Raw genomic sequence first — 21,054 nt, 5'->3', positions numbered from 1 at the left:
GACAGGAATGTTGCTCTCAGAGGGCCCTGGCACCGGCTTCTTGCTTTTATAGCTTCCCTCCCCTCCCAGCCAAGTGGCTGGTGTTGAGGAAGGGGTGGGGTTGCCCAAAGCAGCAGCAGCAGCAGCAGCAGCAGCAGGGTCCCGGTCCTGAAGGGTAGGGGAGTGCAGGCCAGAAATACTCCCAGGCACTGTCTCTCACCCAGTGCCTGGGGACGGCAGATGTTACCAGCGGCTCCCCCACGACAGGAACGTTGCTCTTGTGATGGACGGCCAACATATGGCCACCTGATGAATGAGGGATCTCCACAGTCCTCAGCTCTTGCAGACACAACCCTGTGGCATCCTTTAGGGAGTCTACCCATCTCCTATTTGGTAGTTCTCCTCTTTTCCTGCTGCCTTCCACTTTTCCCAGCATTGTCATCATTTCGAGAGAATGCTGCCTTCTCGCGGCCCAAAGTAGGACAGCCTCTGAGGCTCAAAGTAGGACAGCCTCAGTTCCAATATTTTTGTCTCCAAAGAAAAGTTCTGGCTGGATTTGATCTCGGACCCACTTGTCCCTGGGAGGAATTTAAAACTGTGGGCAGGAAGAGTGTCTCAGAGGCAGAAGGACAAGAGGGCCTGAGGGCTGTGGGTGAAGAAGACGGTCCAGAGTTAAAAAGGTGACAATGAATTCCATCACAACGCTGACAAGACAGCATTAGGAAATGCCGGCATATTTTTTAAGACAGGCCTGGATCTGCCTGGGAAGAGGCTGCGTAAAAGGGTCTTCAGATTCCATCTGATATTTGGGGGCAATGAGATTAATGTATGGGGGGTCATGCCACATATGGCTAAACAAGTGTTTCTGTGTTACAGGAAGAGGGGGGTCATTTCCCAAAACCCCGTAAGTGGAACTATGCTGTGGGTAGTTCAGAAAAAAAGGCAGGGAACCTGGTCCTTCGTGCTTCAGAAAAGCAATTCCCTGTCTGTTTTTAAGGTGTTTTTGGTACTTTTTTATCTACTAGTATTAATATTATATTTTATTCATTGTTAACATTGTAAGACTTTATGGCTCTTGACTTTTAATATTGTTTGTTTGTTTATAATAATGTAAGTTGCATTGGGTCCTTTTTAGGAGAAAGATGGGGTGGCAACAAGGTAGGTAGGTAGGTAGGTAGGTAGGCAGGCAGGTAGGTACGTAGGTAGGTAGGTTGCTTGCTTGCTTGCTTGCTTGCTTGCTTGCTTGCTTGTTGGGTTGGTTAGTTGCTTGGTTGGTTCCTTGGTTGGTTGGATGGTTGGTTGGTTGGTGGGTGGGTTTCCCTTTTCTATCCAATGTGATCATGACCAGAAGACAGTTTGTAGACTCACAGATTCTTTTTTTGGGCATCGACAGTTGTGGACTGCGACTCATGAAACCCTGAACACAACTTTCTTCCTATGGATAGGGCAGCTGAAACTCTAATTACAACCTTCTCTCTCTCTCTCTACTTCCCTCTCTCAAGCTCTCTCTATCTCTTTTCCCCCCTCTTCTTCTCTTGAGAGTAACTGTGGTGGAGGAGCAAGGATGAATGCACCCTCCCCCTCTCCTCTTGCCTTTTGAAAGGATTCACATCCACACTTCCTTCTATGAAAATAAGAGAGCTTGCGTTTATTAGAGGATTACACTTGAGACAGGCAAGGTGATCAAAGCCCTAGTGTCAGCTAATGAAATTGGAGACTCGGTCCTTACAGAGTTCAGGCTTCCCAAAAGTAATATGTTGAAGTCAAAGCCATATATATGAGTGTGTATACAGTGATGCCTCGCTAGACAATGATAATGCGTTCCACTGAAATCGCTGTTTAGCGAAATCATCATCTAGCGAAAAGCAAATCGTCATCTAGTGAAAATTGGTTTGCAAAGCAGGGACCAAACATTGTCCAGCGAAATTCCCCCATAGGAATCATTGTTTTGCGAATCGCTACAGCACTCATAAAAAGTCGATGTCTAGCGAAAAAACTGTCATGAGGGGTAACTGTTTAACGAGGCACCACTGTACATAAAAACACACAGGTATGATGCATGCAAAAGCTCAGTCAACACAGCAAGGAATTGCAACTAAAATAAGCACAGTAAAACCATCAAATACCTTTTTCCTTTTCATCTTTAGCCACTCACTCAGTCCACCACAGGTATCCGTGTTGGGAAACAGTGGGGGAAAGCTTCCTCCTACACAAACCCCCAAATTATTTTAATTTCTCTGTTGTCTTGCCACACACTGAGTCACACAATTGGTGGTGCGAGATGAGTCACACCTGGCCCTGGTGATTTACACCATGGCACACTTGCCGGTGTTTATAAGCAAGACAATGCTGTGTGTGCAAATGATGCTCACTTTCTACGATGCAGCTTTGACCTCCCTCCCCCCCGCCTTAAAAAGTTCTGCAAAATCTCAAGCAAATGATACCAAAAAGAAATAAATGGGCAAAACTAGTCAGCCTTTGAGCAGAAATGTTATCAGGATGTTTCTGGGTCTGGGAGTTTTCTTCTTCTTCTCTTCTCTGGTTCTTAAACGCTGCCTCTAAAATCTGTGTCTTCTTAGCAAGGAAAAGTTGGCCACAGGCAAACAAGAAAAGTGACTTGTCTACATCAGGTCATCTGTAAGCACAGAAGAAAGAAAGGAGACCGATAAACCCAAGGCTGAGAATATTGGGGAAGGGGGAGGGGCAATGGAGGGGGGGCTACTGGCCTCGAGGGGCTCAAGGGCGAACTCAGACATAGGGTCAAAATGGTACAGAAGAAGAGCCCATGAAGATCCATCAGTCCATAAGAGATCTCTGAAGATCAGTTCTCTCCTGGGACCTCACCTTTATTGGCTCTTGACATAGAGGGAGAGCCCAGCGATGAAGAAGACCAGTCCCGTCACGAGTCCAAGGACCCCTGTCCACATCTTGCTCCTGGCCGAGTCTGACTGTGGTTCTAAAGAGAGAGAAGAGCCCTGGGGTGAGACAGGATGAGCCCCTTGTTGCCCTCTCCCACCCCATCCTCATCCTCATCCCCCTGAAGGAGTGATCCAGATGTCAACAGGAAGGTGGACCACAGATGGACCTCAGATCATCTCTTACCCCACTGGACAGTGATGGGCTCCGGGAAGCTGGCGTGCTCCACCTGGCAGGCGTAGACGTCTCCCCGCTCCGGCTGGGCCTCCAGCATCACCGCCATCTGGAAGGTCCAGTCCCCGTTCCGGATCAGGTCCGTGGTGAACACTCGGCTCTCGTCTTCCTCCTTCCCGTTTCGGAACCACTTGATCTCAATTTCTGCTGGCCAGAATCTGGCCACGTTGCAGATCAGCAAAGTGTTGTGAGAGGAGGAGTCGGAGCTGGAGGGGGCGATTTTCACCTTGGGCTGAACTGGGGGAAGAGGAAGGAGGTGGGAGGGAGTCAGAATAAATTGGGAAAGGGTGTAAAAAAAATCCCCACAGGAGGGAGACCTGCAAACATCACCTGCAGCCTAGTCGTCCACCAGGACTACATCTCTTTATCCCTCCTCTTCCACCGTATCCCCTCTTTCTACCTTGGTCCCAAGGGCCACCTGAACTGAATCACACAAGTCATGTTCCTGAGACATTTTGAAAAAGGAGATAAGGACGTTGCAGGAAAGGCAGGACAGGGTTTGGAGGAGCAGAGGAAACCTCTCCAATTCTTGCCTCCTATTTCATTTCAATATGAACCTGCCACAGGATCCAAATGGGGAAGTGCTGAATCCCAAACTCAACATGGTTAAGAGGAAGAAAAACTATAACCCTAAGAGCATTCATGGGACATATCATTCTAATTCTTTTTGGCAATGGAAAGGACTCCAATCTCCAACCAGGCAAAGATGGGCTGAGCCTCCTGTCCTGGAAAACCATCAGGCTAAATTGGACAAAGGCTCTTGAGTTCATCGGGCCTCCGTGGAAGGACCAGTTTGAAGAGTATGAGAACGATGAGGAACCCAAACCAGACAATTGATCCAACAGGGTCAAAAGCAGCATCTGGGTTTGTTCCTCTTTTTAATCTCACTTTAGAGAGCAATTTGGAGATTTGGAGACCACTTCTGGAATCCAAGATTAATGCCCAGATTTTCTGATGCTCTCATATCGAGCACCACTGCTTCAGGACACCATTATCCTCCACCCCCCTCTGCATTTCCCCCCACACACACACACACACCTATTTTTCTTCTCCTTCTTTTTCACTCATAGGAGCCTCATGGCTCAGTGGTTAAAGTGTAATAATTGCAGTCAAAACTCGGCTCATGGTCAGCGTTTGATCCCTGCAGATTCTGGCAGCCAGCTCAAGGTTTCAGTCAGCCCTCCATCCTTACAAGATTGGTAAAATGAGAACCCAGCTTATGTGGGGTGGCGGGGAGGGGAGCAATGTGTAGCCGGCATCATTAAATTGCAAACCATCCAGAGAGCGTTTGAAGCACTATGGGGTGGCATATAAGTAGATCACTTTTGCTTTTGCTTTCATCCTCTCTGTGTGTCTCCCGAAAAAAAAATCTACCACAGAGCATTGGTTTTTTAAAAAGAACTCCCCCAGTAAATTTACTGTTTCTATGAGTTTTAATATATCTGTTTAATGCTTTATGAATATTGTAATAATTTATTGAAAGCAAAAGCAAAGTGTGCTGGTTATCTACCACGTCATAGTCCATAAAGCACTCTCTGGGGCATTTACAATTTAATTCTGCAGGCTACACATTCCCCCCCCCCCCCCGGCTGATAGTTGGGTAATTATTTTACCAACCTTAAAAGGATGGAAGGCTGTGTGAATCTCGATATGGTAACCTGGTATTGAACCCCATGTCATGAGCAGAGTCTTGGCTGCAGTACTGCAGTTTAACAACTGTGTCACAAGACTTATTATATAACTTTTAACTTTTTTCCTTTTAGAATTGTAAGCCACCTTGGATCCTTTGGAAGAAAGCCAGTGAATGAATGAATGAATGAATGAATGAATGAATGAATGAATGAATCAATCAATCAATCAATCAATCAATCAATCAATCAATCAATCAATCAATCAATCAATCAATCAATCAATGAGAAGAAAGGGCTAATCCAATCCCAGAGGTGGAAAAACTATACCAATCAAATTAATTAATTTTAACAGTTGACAGTTGGTCAAGATGGCGGCGCAAGTATTTGCAGCGGCTAGGCATTCCAGAGATCGGTCCTTATTATGGACTCTACGTGCTCAGGCACAAGTAACTTACAGTCGACAAGAATTATTATCTATTGGCAGAAACAGTTGCAACTTTGAATCGAGGGTCTCAACTTACAACATCCCAGCTGAGCTTTTAAGACGGCCTGCTCTCCCTGTCAGGAAGAAAAGAACACGGAGAAAACGCAAGCAGAAAAGAGGTTGCAGGGCTGGTCTACGAGTGAGGTTAGGCAAAAATCCTCACAAGCCTGCATTGCCAAGTCTTTTTGTCTCAAATGTTAGATCTCTACCCAACAAGATTGAGGAGTTGGAACTTACTATCTCCCTACAGAAAAATATTCGAGACTGTTGCGTTATGATCTTTACAGAGACATGGCTTGATTCTTCCATCCCAGGGGAGGTAATTGAACTACAAGGACGCAGAGTACATCGAGCAGACAGGTCTATTGAATCTGGGAAGAGCAGAGGTGGAGGGGTTTGTGTTTACACAAACGATAATTGGAGCACAGATGTTAAAATAATGGACATTCACTGTTCTCCTGATTTGGAGTATTTGGCAGTGAAATGCCGCCCCTTTTACCTGCCTCGTGAGTTTAATGTTGTTATAATAACAGCAATATATATACCTCCTGATGCTAACACAACCACAGCTTTGAGTTGTTTGTTAACTGCTATCAGCAAACAGCAGCAGGCCTACCCAGATGGAGTGCTGGTGGTAGCAGGTGATTTCAATCAAGCCAATTTAAAGACCGTCCTCCCTAACTTTTATCAGTATGTGGACTGTCCCACTAGAGGGGAAAATACCTTGGATCAGGTATATTGTAACATCATGCATGGATATAAGACGAAGCCATTGCCTAGCTTGGGACAGTCAGATCATATATCTCTTTTTTTGATTCCATCGTACAGACCCCTTGTTAAAAGAATCAGACCATCAATTAGAGAAATACAAGTGTGGCCAGTGGATGCAACTGAGCAACTTCAAGATTGCTTTAGGAGCACTGATTGGACACTGTTTGAGGAGGACAATGTTGATACTTATGCCTCGACAGTACTGTTTTATATCAAAAGCTGCATCGATGTTATTGCTACAACTAGACAAGTACGAGTGTTTTCTAACAACAAGCCTTGGCTAAATAGAGAAGTGCGCCTTTTATTAAAAGCCAGAAATGCTGCTTTTCATTCTGGTGATGAACTACAGTATAGAGAGGCCAGAGCTAAACTGAAAAGGGGCATTAGGGATGCCAAAGCTATGTACAGCCAGAGAATTGAACAACACCTTGAAAGTTCTGACACTCGCCGAGTGTGGCACAGCCTACGACAAATCACTGGTCAGAGTAACAAAAACAGTCTGTGTAGCAGCAGTGATTTTTTGGCTGAGCAGTTAAATCAATTTTTCAGCCATTTTGAGGTGGAAACAGGAACAACCATTATTCCAGCACCTACTGTCCATAATACATCACTAGAATCTACCATCGACAGACAACCACTAGTACTACAGATTTCAGATGTGAGACGCGCTTTCCAGAATATTAATATTCGAAAGGCAGCTGGACCAGATGGAATCATGGGACGAGTTGTTAGGGGCTGTGCTGCAGAATTAGCTGGAGTTTTTACGGATATTTTAAATCTATCCTTGTTGCAGTGTTCTGTCCCCACTTGCCTGAAGACATCTATTATAGTGCCAGTCCCGAAGCAGTCAGCTGTGGTATCTCCCAATGATTATAGACCAGTAGCTTTAACATCTGTTATTATGAAATGTTTTGAGAGATTGGTGCTGGATTACATTAAGGCTAGTCTTCCACCTTCTTTGGATCCATGGCAATTTGCATACAGGAGAAATAGATCTACTGATGATGCTGTGTCCATCGTACTCCATACTGTATTGAGCCACTTAGAACAACAGGGAACTTATGCGAGGCTGTTGTTTGTGGATTATAGCTCTGCTTTTAACACCATTCTACCAAATAGGTTGTTTTTAAAAATGATCAACCTGGGATTACCTCAGGAGATCTGCATGTGGATAAAGGATTTTCTGACAGATAGGCCACAGTCAGTAAGGATGGGATCCCAAAATTCTTCTACCCTGGTACTAAGTACAGGAGCTCCCCAGGGCTGCGTGCTGAGTCCCTTCCTCTATTCCCTGTACACACATGATTGCACCCCACTATATAACACCAATGCAATTATTAAATTTGCGGATGATACGACAGTGGTGGGACTCATAAATAAGAACAATGAGTCTGCTTATAGAAAGGAAGTACAAAGATTGATACTATGGTGTAAAGAAAATCATCTCACACTTAACATCAAAAAAACTAAAGAACTCATAATTGATTTTAGGAGGAAGAGAAATGTACATTTACCACTGTACATAAACGGTGAGGAAGTGGAGAGAGTTGGTAGTTTTAAATTTCTGGGTACTTACATCTCAGAGGACCTCTCATGGACTATAAATGCCAACATGCTAATAAAGAAGGCACAGAAGAGGCTGTATTTCCTGAGAATGCTCGGGAAGTTAAATTTATCACAGCATTTACTTCTGTCCTACTACCGTAACACCATTGAGAGTGTCCTAACTTATGGCATTCTGGCATGGTTTGGGAGCAGCTCTGTAGCGGACAAAAAAGCTCTACAGAGAACCATTAAAATTGCCCAGAATATCATCGGGCTCCAGCTACCAACCCTGGATGACATCTTCACATCCCGCTGTCTGAGGAAGTCACACAGCATCCTGAGAGACTCTTCCCATCCTGCTTATAACTTTTTTGAACTGTTACCGTCTGGCAGAAGATATAGAACAATTAAGACTCGGACCACACGTTTTCTAAATAGTTTTTATCCTAGAGCTATAATTGCAATTAATAATGAGCTTAAAGACCACCAGTAGTGAATAATTAGTTGGACTGTGTTACTTGGCCTGAGGTGTACATGTTTGTATTTTTAGTGGGGGACTTCTAATGGGTGGGGAGTGTTTGGGGAATGTTATGTGTGTGCATGTGTCTGGTCTCTGGGTGTCTGTGAATTTCGTTGTATGGTATACTGTGTATATACTTACAATGACAATAAATTATATTATTATTAATTATATTATTATTATTATTAATGCCCAGTGATAAAATGAATATCATGCCCTTCCCATGATATTCAATGTTAAATTTGTATTCAAGGTTACAATTTTCCTAAATCTTAAAATATTATGCTGGCTTGCTATTGATTTGGACCATATAACTCAAGTATCTCTGGAAAGTGTCAGGAAAACTTTACCGGGTCCAAAATGCAGCAGCCAAATTGCTGACTGGGGCTGGTCACAGGGATCACATTTCCCCTCTGTTACAGCTGCTCCACCAGCTGCCAATTGGTTTCCAGGCACAATTTCAAGTGCTGGTTTTAACTTATAAAGTCCTAAATGGCCAGGGTCCAAGCTATCTCAAAGACCGTGTCTCCAATTATCAGCCAGCTCAGATGTTAAAATAATCAGGAGAGGCCACCACCCTCACAGATGCAATTGGTGGGGATATGGGAGAGGGTCTTCTGTGCTGCTGCTCCCAGCTTGTGGAACTCCTTCCCACTGGAGGCCAGCCTGGCTCCATCTTGGCTGCCCTTTCACAAGCAGGCAGAGCTTTATGTTGGTGGGTGGCTGCCTGAATGGGGTTCCTAAATGGATGGTTGTGCCTTACTATATTGAATGTGTTTTGGTACTATATTTATTTATTTATTTTTTATTTATTTATTTATTTATTTATTTATTTATTTGATTTTTACCCCACCCCTCTAGACCATGTCTACTCGGGGCGGCTTACAAAATAAAACAAAACAGTATAAAAATATATAAAATCATAAAAATTACAACTACAGTTTCAATTTACCATTTCAATTTACCATTTTTTCTATGATCTGTGTTTGATCCCTGTTCCCCAGAGTCCTAATCCATCACTCTGTCTATGGCCCCACACTTTTAATGTTATAAACTGCATTGGGATTTTTTTTTTTTTTAAAAAAAGGAGAAACATGGGGTAAAATATTTTAAATAGATAAACAACTAGGTATTGCACCGTAATATGTGACATACTTGCAGCACACAGACATTATCAAACCAAATCTCCTCCCTGCTCAGGTGAAAGATTCACTCTATCCAGTGCTGTTTCAGGCTCAAGCCCCCAGATTTTGACCTCTACCCCATGGGTTAAGATGACACCCCCAGACATCAAGGGGGTCCCACTGAGCCCCCTTAAACCTTCCTGTGGCTGACCTTTCTTTGCAACTTGCCTTTGGAAATGCAAAAAAAAAAAATCCCTGAAGCTCAGCTCAGCACAAAAAAGTTGACCTCGAGGGACTGGAAGGCTGTGAGGTTGGATGCGTGTCCCTCACACACCTGCCAGGGCGCCACAGCATTGGGGGGGGGGTGTTTGGAGGGCAGGGGTTAGCAGATCTGGTGGCCGCCCTTGCATTCAAGGAACAGGATGTTCTTCATGAGTAGAGTAGTTTTCTAATCTCGCTTATTCATCGCTCTTGACACACTTCCTTTATGGGTTTGTTTTTGCCTCATCCCGCCGGGGTGAGCCCGGAGGGTCCTCCCGCCACCAGGGGCGGGGAGGGGGGTGGATGGGGTCGCCCGACTTGCAGATTCTTTTTAATGTAGCAGATTAACCTGTGGCTGAAGACAGAAGGCTAGGACCCTCTGTTTCTGTGTCTTTGTGTGTGTGTGTGCAAGCAATAATTTAAATTCATAAAAACACTGCTTTTGCAGAACAGCTCAAAGTAATTTACTGCAGAATGATTGGGGGGGATGAAGCTGAGAGCAACAAACCCCTGGATTGAGCACTGTATGTATGTATGTATGTATGTATGTATGTATGTATGTATGTATGTATGTATGTATGTATGTATGTATGTATGTATGTATGTATGTATGTATGTATGTACGTACGTACGTACGTACGTACGTACGCATTTATTTATTTATTTATTTATTTATTTATTTATTTATTTATTTATTTATTTATTTATTTATTTATTTATTTATTTATTTATTTATTTATTTATTTGCCTGCCTGCCTGCCTGCCTGCCTGCCTGCCTGCCCGCCCGCCCGCCTGCCTGTCTGTCTGTCTAATCCCTCTAGAGAGCTGTTAGTACGCAGCATTGTTCTGGGCGGTTTACAGCATAAGAAAACGGAAAGGAGCAGAAACACTTCACAATAAAATCATGAAGTCAGGCTAATCCAACCCAAGGAAATCACCGAGGTCTCCAAGGACTCCTTCCCGACCCACCCAGGGGACACCGGGGGAGCTGAGCTCCGGGTGGCGGTAGGGAGCCATCTTCCCCCTCCCCTCCCCTCGGCTGTGCCACCCCCTCCCTTTCCCTTCCGCCCCCTCTCCCCCCACCCCACCCCTTGTGGCGGGAGGACCCTCCGGACTCACCCCGCCGGGAGCTGGCGAAGGCCCAGTCGATGGCCCAGTTGTGGCGGCAGAGCTCCACATTCCTCCGCGCGACCTCCAGGATCTCCTTCTGGCTGTTCCAGTCGCGGGCTATGGGCTCCCCGAGGGTCGAGACGGCCTCGAACTCCCCGCGGTCGCTGTCGAAGCGGACAAACTCCTGCCGGCCCAAGACATAGCGGTCGAGGAGGCGCACCCGCTCCGTCCCGTTGTGGTAGAAGCACTCGGACGCCCACTGGTAGACGAAATGCTCTGCGGGGGAGGTGGTGCGGGGGCGGGGGGGGGGAGAGTGAGAAGAACGAGGAGGAGGCGGAGGGGGCCTGGCGGGAAGGGGGGGGCGAGAGGGACCCCCTCCCCGATCCTGGGCACGCTCACCTTGGCACACCCCCGCACCCCCGGGAGAGGGAGACCCGCCCCTCGATCCTTCGCGCTGCTCCTGCTTCCCTTTTCCCTCCTCGCTCGCCCCGATGCTGGCCCTGCCCCACGGGGACCCCCCCACCCCACCCCGACTTCGGTGTCTTGCTCGGCTTCGCTTCTTGGTTGGTCTTCTTTTCAAAGAATCCCAACCCAGGGACTTTCGCTTGAAATTAATATCGTGCCTCTCACATTTTTTGTGGGTTCACAAAAGTCGACGCAATATTTGTGACTGGGGGGGGCGGCGGGTTGTCGGTCACCCAGGACAACCCAAAAGCAAAAAAGGGGCGTCCTGGAGCCGAAGCGGCTCGTCTTCCGAAGACAAATGTTATTTTAAACAAGCCTCCCCCCCCCCCCCACTTCAAATCTATCGTTCAGCCAAGGTACCCACCAAGACAGGCAGATCCTCAGAGTGGTTTGCTCGCCCTTCCTGTTGGGGGCGCTCTAGAGCCGAGAGGACTCAGAGCCTGCGGCGCTCAGGGACTTCAGCCCTGGGAACTGACCGGGGGGGGGAGGGGGAGCGGGACTGGCGAGGCCACTCCTTAAACGCCCCACTTATTTTGAACACCCGGTCAGGGTTGCCCTCGGTCAGCACAGAACACACACACACACCGGGTCACCGGAGGTGCGGCTCGGGTTGGTTTCCTCCCCCCCCCCCCCGAATGTCCAAATGCCTCTCTTTAAGCAGATCTAGATGGATCCAGGCTGGGGCACCTGGATCGCCTGGTGGCCGTTGCTTTTTATGTTTCTGGAATTGTATTTTTATTTTTTAAATGGATCCAGAGGGTTCTCTTTGCCTTCTTAGAACTTTCGGGGCAAGGAAAGAGGAAGGAGAGCTTAGCCCTGGGGGTGGGGTGGGGTGGCTCCTTTCCTCTCTCTCGCTTTCTCCCGCACAAGTGGGGTTCCAAACCATGGGGGGGGCATCTCCGGGAGGGGCCTGGGGGGGTGGCACTCCCTCCACAGTAAGGAAGGAAGGGCCTCCCCATCCCGAAACATTTCAGATTATATGATTTCATCCTCAACTCTTGACAGATAAGCCAAGGAGGCAGGTGTCAGGCGGCGGGGCGGGGAAGGGAAGCGGCAGGCGCAGCAGCTGGATCCGGAGGGGAAAAAAGAGGAGGGACCTCCGCCCCCCAAGCACAGCTGTTTGAGGGCGGGGAGGGTCCCTGCGAACACCGCCGGGGGAGGGCGGGGGGAAGAGGGAGGGAAGGGAGACCGGCTTACCTGCGGGCCTGGCGCCGCTCTCCACCTGCGGAAGGCAGGCGGCCAGGGCGGCGAGCAGGAGCCCCCACCGTCCCACCGGGAGGCCCATGACTGAGTTCGTTCCCTCTCGGCCAGCAAGGAGAAGACGGACCGGCCGCTGGCCTCCCCGCTGAAACTCTGGACCCAGTCCGGGACTTTCTCGAGCCAACAATCCCTTCGCCCTCCGGATTGGGCCCTGTTTCCACGGGGAGCCAATCGCCCTTGAGAGCGCCCGGGGCATCATCAGTCACCAGGCAGAGGCGGCCAGAATCCGTCCCGATGGCAGTACAGTACAAGTACTGTACAGCAGTCTCCTAGCTCAGCCCTCTTTCAAACCCAGGCCCGTGGATTCCTACAGTGAGTGACTCTCTTGCACTTGGTCTTCCTCCTTCCATTTTTGCTATGGCTTTCCCCTAGTGTTTCTCTGGATTCACTAAACGACTACAGATTTTTATTATGCTTTATTTCGTTCTATTGGTTGGGAGAATGTGGTATTTATCTATTAAAAATATTTTACCCCTGCTTTTTCTGAAAAAAGAACCCAAGGCCGGTTAATTTTTTTTTAAAAAAAAGACATTTAAAAGCAAAAAGCAGTATGTTACACATGTCTTAAAAAAATTAAATGAAAGCATTATTTATTAAAAAATTAGTTAAAATATTTAAATATGAAAACGTAATCCAGCCAGTCACTAACGGAAAGGCTTCCCGAAGAGAAAGCCAGAGAGTTCCAGAAAACCATCTACATCTGCTTCATTGATTATGCAAAGGCCTTTGACTGTGTGGATCACAGAAAACTATGGCAAGTCCTTTAAGAAATGTGGCAAATGCTTGACCACCTTATCTATCTCCTGAGAAAACTATACGTGGGTCAGGAAGCAACAGTTAGAACTGGATATGGAACAACTGATTGGTTCAAAATTGGGAAAGGAGTACGACAAGGCTGTATATTGTCCCCCTGCTTATTTAACTTATATGCAGAATACATCATGCAGAAGGCTGGACTGGAGGAATCCCAAACCGGAATTAAGATTGCCGAAAGAAATATTAACAACCTCACATAAGCAGATGATACCACTCTGATGGCAAAAAATTGAGGAGGAATTAAGGAACCTTGTAATGAGGGTGAAAGAAGAGAGTGAAAAAACGGTCTGAAGCTCAACATCAAAAAAACTAAGATCATGGCCACTGGTCCCATCACCTCCTGGCAAATAGAAGGGGAAGATATGGAGGCAGTGACAGATTTTACTTTCTTGGGCTCCATGATCACTGCAGATGGTGATAGCAGCCATGAAATTAAAAGATGCCTGCTTCTTGGGAGGAAAGCAATGACATACCTAGACAGCATCTTAAAAAGCAGAGACATCACCTTGTCAATAAAAGTCCAAATAGTCAAAGCTATGGTTTTTCCTGTCGTGATGTATGGAAGTGAGAGCTGGACCATAAAGAAAGCTGACCGCCGAAGAATTGATGCCTTTGAATTGTGGTACTGGAGGAGGCTCTTGAGAGTCCCCTGGACTGCAAGGAGAACAATGGGGCCAAAAGAGATGGAGCCAGGCTGGCCTCCAGTGGAAGTCTGGCAGCAGCCACCAAGAAGGCCCTGCTTGCATTTTTGAGCATAATTCCCATGGGTAATGTGCACCACCACAACACAAAGCATGTATTTTCAGATGATACCTCTGTTTAGGGTCCGATCCGGGACACAGCCCAAACTCCCTTTTAGCCCTGTTTTCTTGCTTTTATGAGGCATTCAGGATGAATCTGAACTGCCATCTCTCTGATCTACTTTTATTTCGCACTGAGCAGGAGGTTGGGCTGGATGGCCTCAGAGGTCCCTTCCAACTCCATGATTCTATGATGCAGCAAAAGTGAGATACGGGAAAGAGAGAGGAGGGCTTTCTTTTACTCCGGGATGGTGGGCCGTCACTGTGTGTGAGTGTGTTGGTGGGTGTGGGGTGCCCCACGTGACCACCCCCTGCAGCTGATGCTTCCACGCAAAAACAAGGCTTTATTCTAGATACCTTCCCTTTCCCTTTCCCGTCTAACCAGATGAAGCCCCCGACCAGCCCGTCATCTTGCACCCCTCGGTCATGGAATTGGAGAAGAGAGGATCCAGCCCATGAACTGCCCCCTACCCCCGCCCCCACCCCACTCGCTGAAACAAAAGGGGGGCGTGGATAAAATAACAACAAACTTCCTTTGGAAACACAAGAGGCCAAACAATAAAACTGAAACTATTACAAGATTTGAAAGATATATTATAAGGCCTGTGCAATGACCTGGATTAAGGAATGGATAACTCTAGAAAATCAAATACTTCTGAAATTAGAAGGACACGACTTAAAGATGGGATGACATGCATATATATGGTATGGGAAACACAAGGAACACCCTCAGTTTGGAGAGCATATTATAAGGAAGGCTTTAGGGATGGCATGGCAGAAATTTCAAACACAAACTTATGGGAAAATTCCAATGTGGGTAGCACTGATAGAAGCATTCTCACCAAAAACTCTGAATCAGAAAGGAAGGTTAACCACATGTGAAAATCTGATAACAAAAGAACTGGAGATAAGGGATAAACAAGAGCTCGAAAAAATGGGTATAGCAGTTGACTGGTGGTCAATGGCATAATTAGAATCAAGATACAAAAAAGGACAGGACTGTGGTTTTTTTCAAGGGCAAAGTCCAGGTGGACAGACTGTGGTTATATACGGATGAAGCAATAATTAAGAAAATGTATACTTATCTACTAGAATATGAGCTAGAGGATGAGAGGGTGAAAGAGACAATGATAAAATGGGCAAACATTTTTGGGTATAACGTAGACCTTGATAATTGGACTAAGATGTGGATAGAAAGCTGTAAGATCTTGAAACCAGCAAATCTAAGAGAAAATACACTCAAAATGTTTTATAGATGGCATTATACACCTGTAAGATTAGCAAAAATGTCAGAGGGTAACAGCAATATATGTTGGAAGTGTAGAATAAATGCAGGAACTTATTATCATATGTGGTGGACATGTGAAAAGGTCAAAATCTATTGGACACAGGTATGGGACTTAGTAAAAGAAATTACACAGCAGAAGTTAGAGCTAAAACCTGAAATGGCATTACTGAATGTCCTTTCAGGAGTAAATGATTACAAACTGAAGCATTGTCTCATGTATATACTCACAGCAGCTAGATTACTCCGGGCCCAGAAATGGAAAACAGAAGAGGTTCCGACGATGGAAGAACTGCTAAAGAAGCTATGGGACATGGCAGAACTGGACACTCTATCAGAAGCATTACGGGAACAGCCAAGAGACTATGTAAAACAAAGCTGGGGACTAATATATATTTGGGCCCAGAAGAAGACAGGAGTTTAGGGTGAAATTTATGATATATATATGAACTAATTAATATACACAGCAAATGGATATAGGGAGAATGGAGGGGCTAACGAGGCTGGAATCTTTGACTCCAAAGGGGGGTGGGGATACTTTAAATAGAGGGGTAAGTTATGTTTTTCTTTCCTGTATACGTAGTCTGTTTTTTTTCCTTGTCTCTCCTGAAGTTTTCCTTTTTTCTCCTTTTTAGTGTTTTTTGTTTTTTTGTATGTTAGAGACTATTAATCAATAAATTTTTAAAAGAAGAAAAAAAAAACATATACAGTAATACAAAACGCAAATGCCAGCTCTTGCCTGTTGTGCTTGTCTATTCCGTCTCCCGACCGGGTGCTCGAGTTTCGCCTGGCGGCAAGCAGGTCACACCGAGGCGCCTTTTTTCATTGGCTGAGGTGAGATTCCTGGCATTTCAACAGCATCACCAGTTGCCAGGTAGGATAGGGCAGAAACGGTGCCGACTGGGGTCGAGGCGCAGACGGGCACCGCCGACCCGCCCTTTCTCTCTCTTTCCCCCCCCCGCCCACTTCGCTCTCCCGGTGGGGATCGGGGGCCGGGCCCGTCCGCCTGGCAACCGGCTGGTCATCGCCGGGGCCTTTTTCCCATTGGCCCAGCCACCCGGGGGGAGGGGGAAAGGAGGCTCCTCTACTCGCACGTCCAACCTCAGTATCTCTTGGGGAGCCGCGGGAGCGCGCGGCCGAAGTCTTCTTCTTCTTCGCCTCCGGCGCCCCCTTCCTCTCCCGCCGCCTCCCCCCCCGACCCGAGATGAAGCGAGCCGCAGCCCCGGTCCCTCGAGGCGGAGGAGCCCCTCCCCTGGCGCTCTGGGCGCTCCTGCTCGCCCTGCCGGCGGCCGGCGCCCTGAAAGGTGAGGAGGGGGGGGGAGAGTGGGGGAAGGAGGGGAGGGCCCGGGGGGGGGGCGGGCGAGGAGCCCATCGGGCGCTGGGGATCGGGCAGAGGGAGAGGGAGCCGGGCCGGGAGAGAAGCTAGGCTCCGTCCGTCCGTCCTTTCTTCCTTCCGGGGGGGGGGGGGGTCACGTCCTTTGGGAAGGCATTCTCTCCCCCCCCCCCAAGGCCGTTTCTGTCTGGGGACTGGTCTGTGAGCGAAAGACCCCAGAGGATGCTGGAGTTCCCGGAGGACCCTTTCAGAACTCCGTGACGAAGCCTTGAAGGACGTCCTTCCCCTGCGGTAGACAGGGGCTTCTTCTCAATCCGTGGTGGCGATCGGGGGTCCTGATCCTCCCCTCCCTGGCTCTCTCTCTCTCTCTCTCTCCTTCTCCCGCGCTCCTCCCGGTTCAGTTCACAGGGAGGTGGAGCTGGACTTCTTCCAGGAGAGCTTCCCTTCAAGGAAGGAGGCGGGGGAACTCATGTTCGAGTTTGACGACGAGGAGACCGTCCACGTGGATTGGGACCAGAAGCAGAACGTCTGGAGGCTGCCCGAGATGACCCGCTTCATGGATTTTAACGTGCAGGGGGCGCTGGGCAACCTGGCCGTCCTGAAGAACAACCTGGGGATCATGATCAAGCGCAGCAACAGGACCCAGGCGGAGGCTGGTAGGCGAAGGGGCACCTGGGAACCCCCTCCCTTTCCCTCCCCCTGCCCCCCCGCTCCCTCCTTTGGCCCTGCCCTTCATCCTTTCTCCCAGGATGCCCCCTACCTTCCTGAGCCTGATTCCAGAGCATCACCTCGCCTCCACGTAGAGAGGACCATGGTCACACTCAAGGAGGTGCGATGTGTTTGGGTCAGTTTTTGTTCCACACCCATCCTCCAGCATTTGGGGCCCTTTAGCCTAGAGGAAAGGCACCTGAGGGGGGACATGATGGAGATGTCTAAAATTACACAGGGGGTGGATCAAGTGGAGAGAGGGAAGCTCTTTTCCCTCGCACACAAGACCACAACCAGGGGACACCCACTGGTTGAGACTAAAGACAATATTTCTTGACCCAGCGTGTTGTTCCGTCTGTGAAACTCCTTGCCACAGGATGGGGTGATGGTATATGACCTAGATGCCTTTCAACGTGGATGGGACAGATTCCTGGAGTGAAAGTCCATTGCAGGTGACAAGTCGTGTTGGGGAGGTATAACCTCCAGGCTTTGAAGGAAAAGACCTCCAAAGGCCACATGTGGGGGGGGGGGTCAGGTGACAGGGATCTCGTGGTCTCATGTGCTCCCAGAGGCATCTGGTGGGGCCACCATGAGAGACAGGAAGCCGGACTAGATGGGCCCTTGGCCTGATCCAGGAGGGCTCATCTTCTTAGCTTCTCCTTGTAGGAACCCTTTGTAGGGGTGTCTAGATAGAGACACTCAGAAGTGGTTTCCCATTCCCTTCTTCTGAGGGCATTCTGGGACTGTGGAGTTTGCCCAAAGCCACCCAGACTGGATCTTCTCTCAGGAGGCCCAGTGGGGAATCAAAATCCCAAATACCTTGAGTGCAAAAGCATTCAGGAAGAAGCAAGATCATGTTTCCTTTGAACACTGTCTCAAAACTCCATCAAGTTTGATACCTTCAAGGTAACCCTCCATCCAATACATTTAAGCAGAATAACTGCAAAAGAATTCAGGAAGAAGCGAGATCATGTGGGGGGGGGGTCACATGAAAGAAACGGGGCTCTGGATCCCAAGGACCACTAACTTTGTTGATATTCTTCCTCAGCTCCTCCTTCAGCAACCGTATATGCCGAAGACCCAGTGGAATTGGGGGACCCCAACGTGCTCATCTGCTTTGTGGACCGGTTCTTCCCTCCAGTGCTCAACATCACCTGGCTGAAGAACGGGCAGGTGGTCTCGGAGGGCGTGCAGGAGACGGCCTTCTACCCCAGCGTGGACTGGACTTTCCGCAAGTTCTCCTACCTGGCCTTCGTCCCCGAGGAAGGAGACTTCTACACCTGCCAAGTGGACCACTGGGGCCTCCAGGAGAGTCTGAGCAAAATCTGGAGTAAGCAGGATTCGGTCTCCTCCGGCTTTAGAAACCAGAGAACCAGATTCAAAGCTGAAAATGACTCGGCCCCAAAAGATGAGGACCAGGACACATATTGGCATTTTTGTGTGAGGGAAGATGAGAAGCCTTCTTCTAGGCTTTGATGAGGGGCTGGCAACCGTTCCAAATTTCTCTGAAGTTCTAAGTCTTCGGATAAGGACAAGGTGGAGCCTCAAGGGGGAGGCAGACCTCTGAGCGCACATCTGCCCCTGTGCAAAGCAGTCCCACACAAGGGTGCCAACAGCACAGAGCCCTCACAGACCCATTTGGGGGGCAGGTTGCTAGAAGATAGCAGAAGACATTTCTCCCAATGGGAAGGAAGTAAAAGAAACAGCTCCAGAGAAGAACCACAGAAACTGGGGTCAGGTGGTGGGAAAGGGGTGGGAATCCTGGTTCAAAGACTCTGACCCCCATCCTTTTTCCTCCTCAGCCCCCAAGGTGTCTCCTCCCGTCTCTGAGACGATGGAGAACATCCTCTGTGGCCTGGGCTTGACCCTCGGCATCCTGGGCATCATTGCCGGCACCATCCTCTTCTTCAAGGCCCGGAAGAGGAACAATCGCGCCGGCACCATGTGAGTCAAATCCATCTCGGTCCCACAAAACCGAGCCCCAAATGGAGGTTACAAGGGTGTGAGTGGGATCGGTGCCATCCTGTGGGAAGATCACACACCTTCGTGGCGGTCCTTGAGTCTCGCCATCTCCAAGATGGCTGAGAGGAACTTTGCACCCCATTCTAAGAAAAGCCAAGGCAAGGGAAGGCGAAGGGAGGGAGGGAGGGAGGGAAGACGGAACAAACGAAACAAACAAACAAAAATATATAGAGATAGAAAGATAAGATTCTGATCTGTTCTACACCACCTTGTAGAGATCTCACAGGACATCTTGGTGCTTCAACCTGTAGAAGGAAGGGCAGAGTTCTTTGTTTTGACATGCACCATGCCTGTGCCTTTATTCAATATATGGGGCGCAGCCTTCTGTCTGTCTGCCCGTTTGGGTGACAGATGGGTTGGGGTGCCAATGAAATGGCTTTGAACCAAAGAGCAGCAAAACAGTGTCGCCCTTTCCACCTTATGAAGCTGAGTCCAAGGCCAGACCCATTGTGACACTTGCCAAGAAAATATATACAGTATATCCATCCGCCAGTCACGTGAGAACTGGGAGCTTTTTCCTCACCATGTCCTCCTTGTTCTTTTTCAGATGATCAAGGGACAGCCGGCCACCTCCTCTCCCTGCCAGCCACTTCTCTGAGGCTCAGATGGTCCTCTTCTGAGCTCCTGGCGTTTGCAAAGGCTTTCCGGCTAGAACCAGCTCCCAAAAGCCTGCTGTTCTGTCTTCTGACCTCTGAGGGTCATGGAGGTCCTTCCCCTCCTTCCCCGAAGAGCCCGCTCCCTCCTGGTCCCTCACTTCCCCAGACCTTTGCTGGGCACATCCTCTACAGTTTGAAGCCTGGAGCTTTTCATAACCCAAGTGCTTCTTGTAAGGGGAGACCTTTTCAAGTGCTTAATTCTGCTCCCCTGATGAGGCTCCCAACTCGGGAAGGGTTCCCCATGCCAGGAGGCTTCCCTGTTTGATCCTGGAGCCACTGCCAGAGATTTCCCACTTTTTGGCACTGCGGGCATTCGGGTGGCTTTCCTTTCCTAACATTCTGCCTAGGGCAAAGGAAACAAATAAAATATACATCTTGGGAATATGTTTGCAGGAGTGTTTCTTTCCATTTAAGTTCTGGATAAGGCTTTGAATCATTGGTTTTGCTGTAACTTTCCATTTCAAGGTGAAAGCCACTGAAATCAATCAATCAATCAATCAATCAATCAATCAATCAATCAATCAATCAATCAATCAATCAATCAATCAATCAAATAATAATAATAATAATAATAATAATAATAATAATAATAATAATAATAATAATAATAATAATAATAATAGCATTCACTCTGAGATTCTGGGATTATACTATGCACAGCTTAAAAAACTCCATCAGGAAACCAACTGGCAGAACAACCTCTATCTATCGCTGGCCACACAATGTAAAGATAGTTCTCTGGTGGCTTCCTGGGGGTTGGGCTTCCTCTGTGGTGACGACCCCCCCCCCCCATTCCTAAGATTTTTGAGAAGCACAGCGTCTGGCATATATCGGCGTTCCACGACTTTCTCCTTCATCCAGAACCTCTCTGACGGGCTCCACTGCTCAGTGCCTTCGTTATGCCCGTGGCAGCATTTTCCATTTAAATAGCAGCCTGTGATAAGGAGACTAAGACTGGACGGGAGCAAAAGTGCTCTCTTCCTGCCTGGCAACTGATGACAACCACAGTCTCGGGGCCTTCAATTGGCTGAGCTCACCCTTCCCTTGCAGGGAAAGTCCCTCCGCCAGCCGCAAACAGGACAAGCGCTGCATCCAGCTGGAACAAACCCCCCCCCCCGCACAAGTCTAGGGTTG

The 21,054-nt window shown here is 48.1% G+C and overlaps 2 protein-coding genes across 2 annotated transcripts; one reads left to right on the top strand and one right to left on the bottom strand.

Moving 5' to 3' along the window:
• Positions 1-1,601: 1,601 nt before the first annotated feature.
• Positions 1,602-12,420, bottom strand: LOC144587270 (DLA class II histocompatibility antigen, DR-1 beta chain-like). The gene is made up of 5 exons (XM_078387328.1): positions 12,238-12,420; positions 10,585-10,851; positions 3,082-3,366; positions 2,824-2,935; positions 1,602-2,614 (listed from the first exon to the last, which is right to left on the bottom strand). Exons 1-4 carry the CDS (start codon positions 12,323-12,325, stop codon positions 2,826-2,828), a joined length of 750 nt encoding a protein of 249 aa, XP_078243454.1. The 5' UTR covers positions 12,326-12,420; the 3' UTR covers positions 1,602-2,614; positions 2,824-2,825.
• A 3,755-nt stretch (positions 12,421-16,175) lies between these two features.
• Positions 16,176-20,302, top strand: LOC144587278 (RLA class II histocompatibility antigen, DP alpha-1 chain-like). Its single transcript, XM_078387353.1, has 5 exons — positions 16,176-16,505; positions 16,936-17,190; positions 18,291-18,572; positions 19,045-19,186; positions 19,812-20,302. Exons 1-5 carry the CDS (start codon positions 16,406-16,408, stop codon positions 19,813-19,815), a joined length of 783 nt encoding a protein of 260 aa, XP_078243479.1. The 5' UTR covers positions 16,176-16,405; the 3' UTR covers positions 19,816-20,302.
• The last annotated feature ends 752 nt before the right edge of the window (positions 20,303-21,054 follow it).

Source organism: Pogona vitticeps, chromosome 2 (genome assembly GCF_051106095.1).
Source record: "Pogona vitticeps strain Pit_001003342236 chromosome 2, PviZW2.1, whole genome shotgun sequence".
Taxonomy (NCBI): domain Eukaryota; kingdom Metazoa; phylum Chordata; class Lepidosauria; order Squamata; family Agamidae; genus Pogona; species Pogona vitticeps.
Note: the sequence above shows the minus strand (reverse complement) of the source record. Positions and strands in the feature narration are given on the sequence as shown.

Coding starts and splice junctions, on each gene's coding strand:
- LOC144587278 (XM_078387353.1), top strand. CDS start 16,406: ATGAAGCGAGCCGCAGCCCCGGTCCCTCGAGGCGGAGGAGCCCCTCCC. Junction 16,506..16,935: donor GGCGGCCGGCGCCCTGAAAG/GTGAGGAGGGGG, acceptor CTCCCGGTTCAG/TTCACAGGGAGGTGGAGCTG. Junction 17,191..18,290: donor CAGGACCCAGGCGGAGGCTG/GTAGGCGAAGGG, acceptor ATTCTTCCTCAG/CTCCTCCTTCAGCAACCGTA.
- LOC144587270 (XM_078387328.1), bottom strand. CDS start 12,325: ATGGGCCTCCCGGTGGGACGGTGGGGGCTCCTGCTCGCCGCCCTGGCC. Junction 3,367..10,584: donor CTTCGCCAGCTCCCGGCGGG/GTGAGTCCGGAG, acceptor CTCTTCCCCCAG/TTCAGCCCAAGGTGAAAATC. Junction 2,936..3,081: donor GCCCATCACTGTCCAGTGGG/GTAAGAGATGAT, acceptor CTCTCTCTTTAG/AACCACAGTCAGACTCGGCC.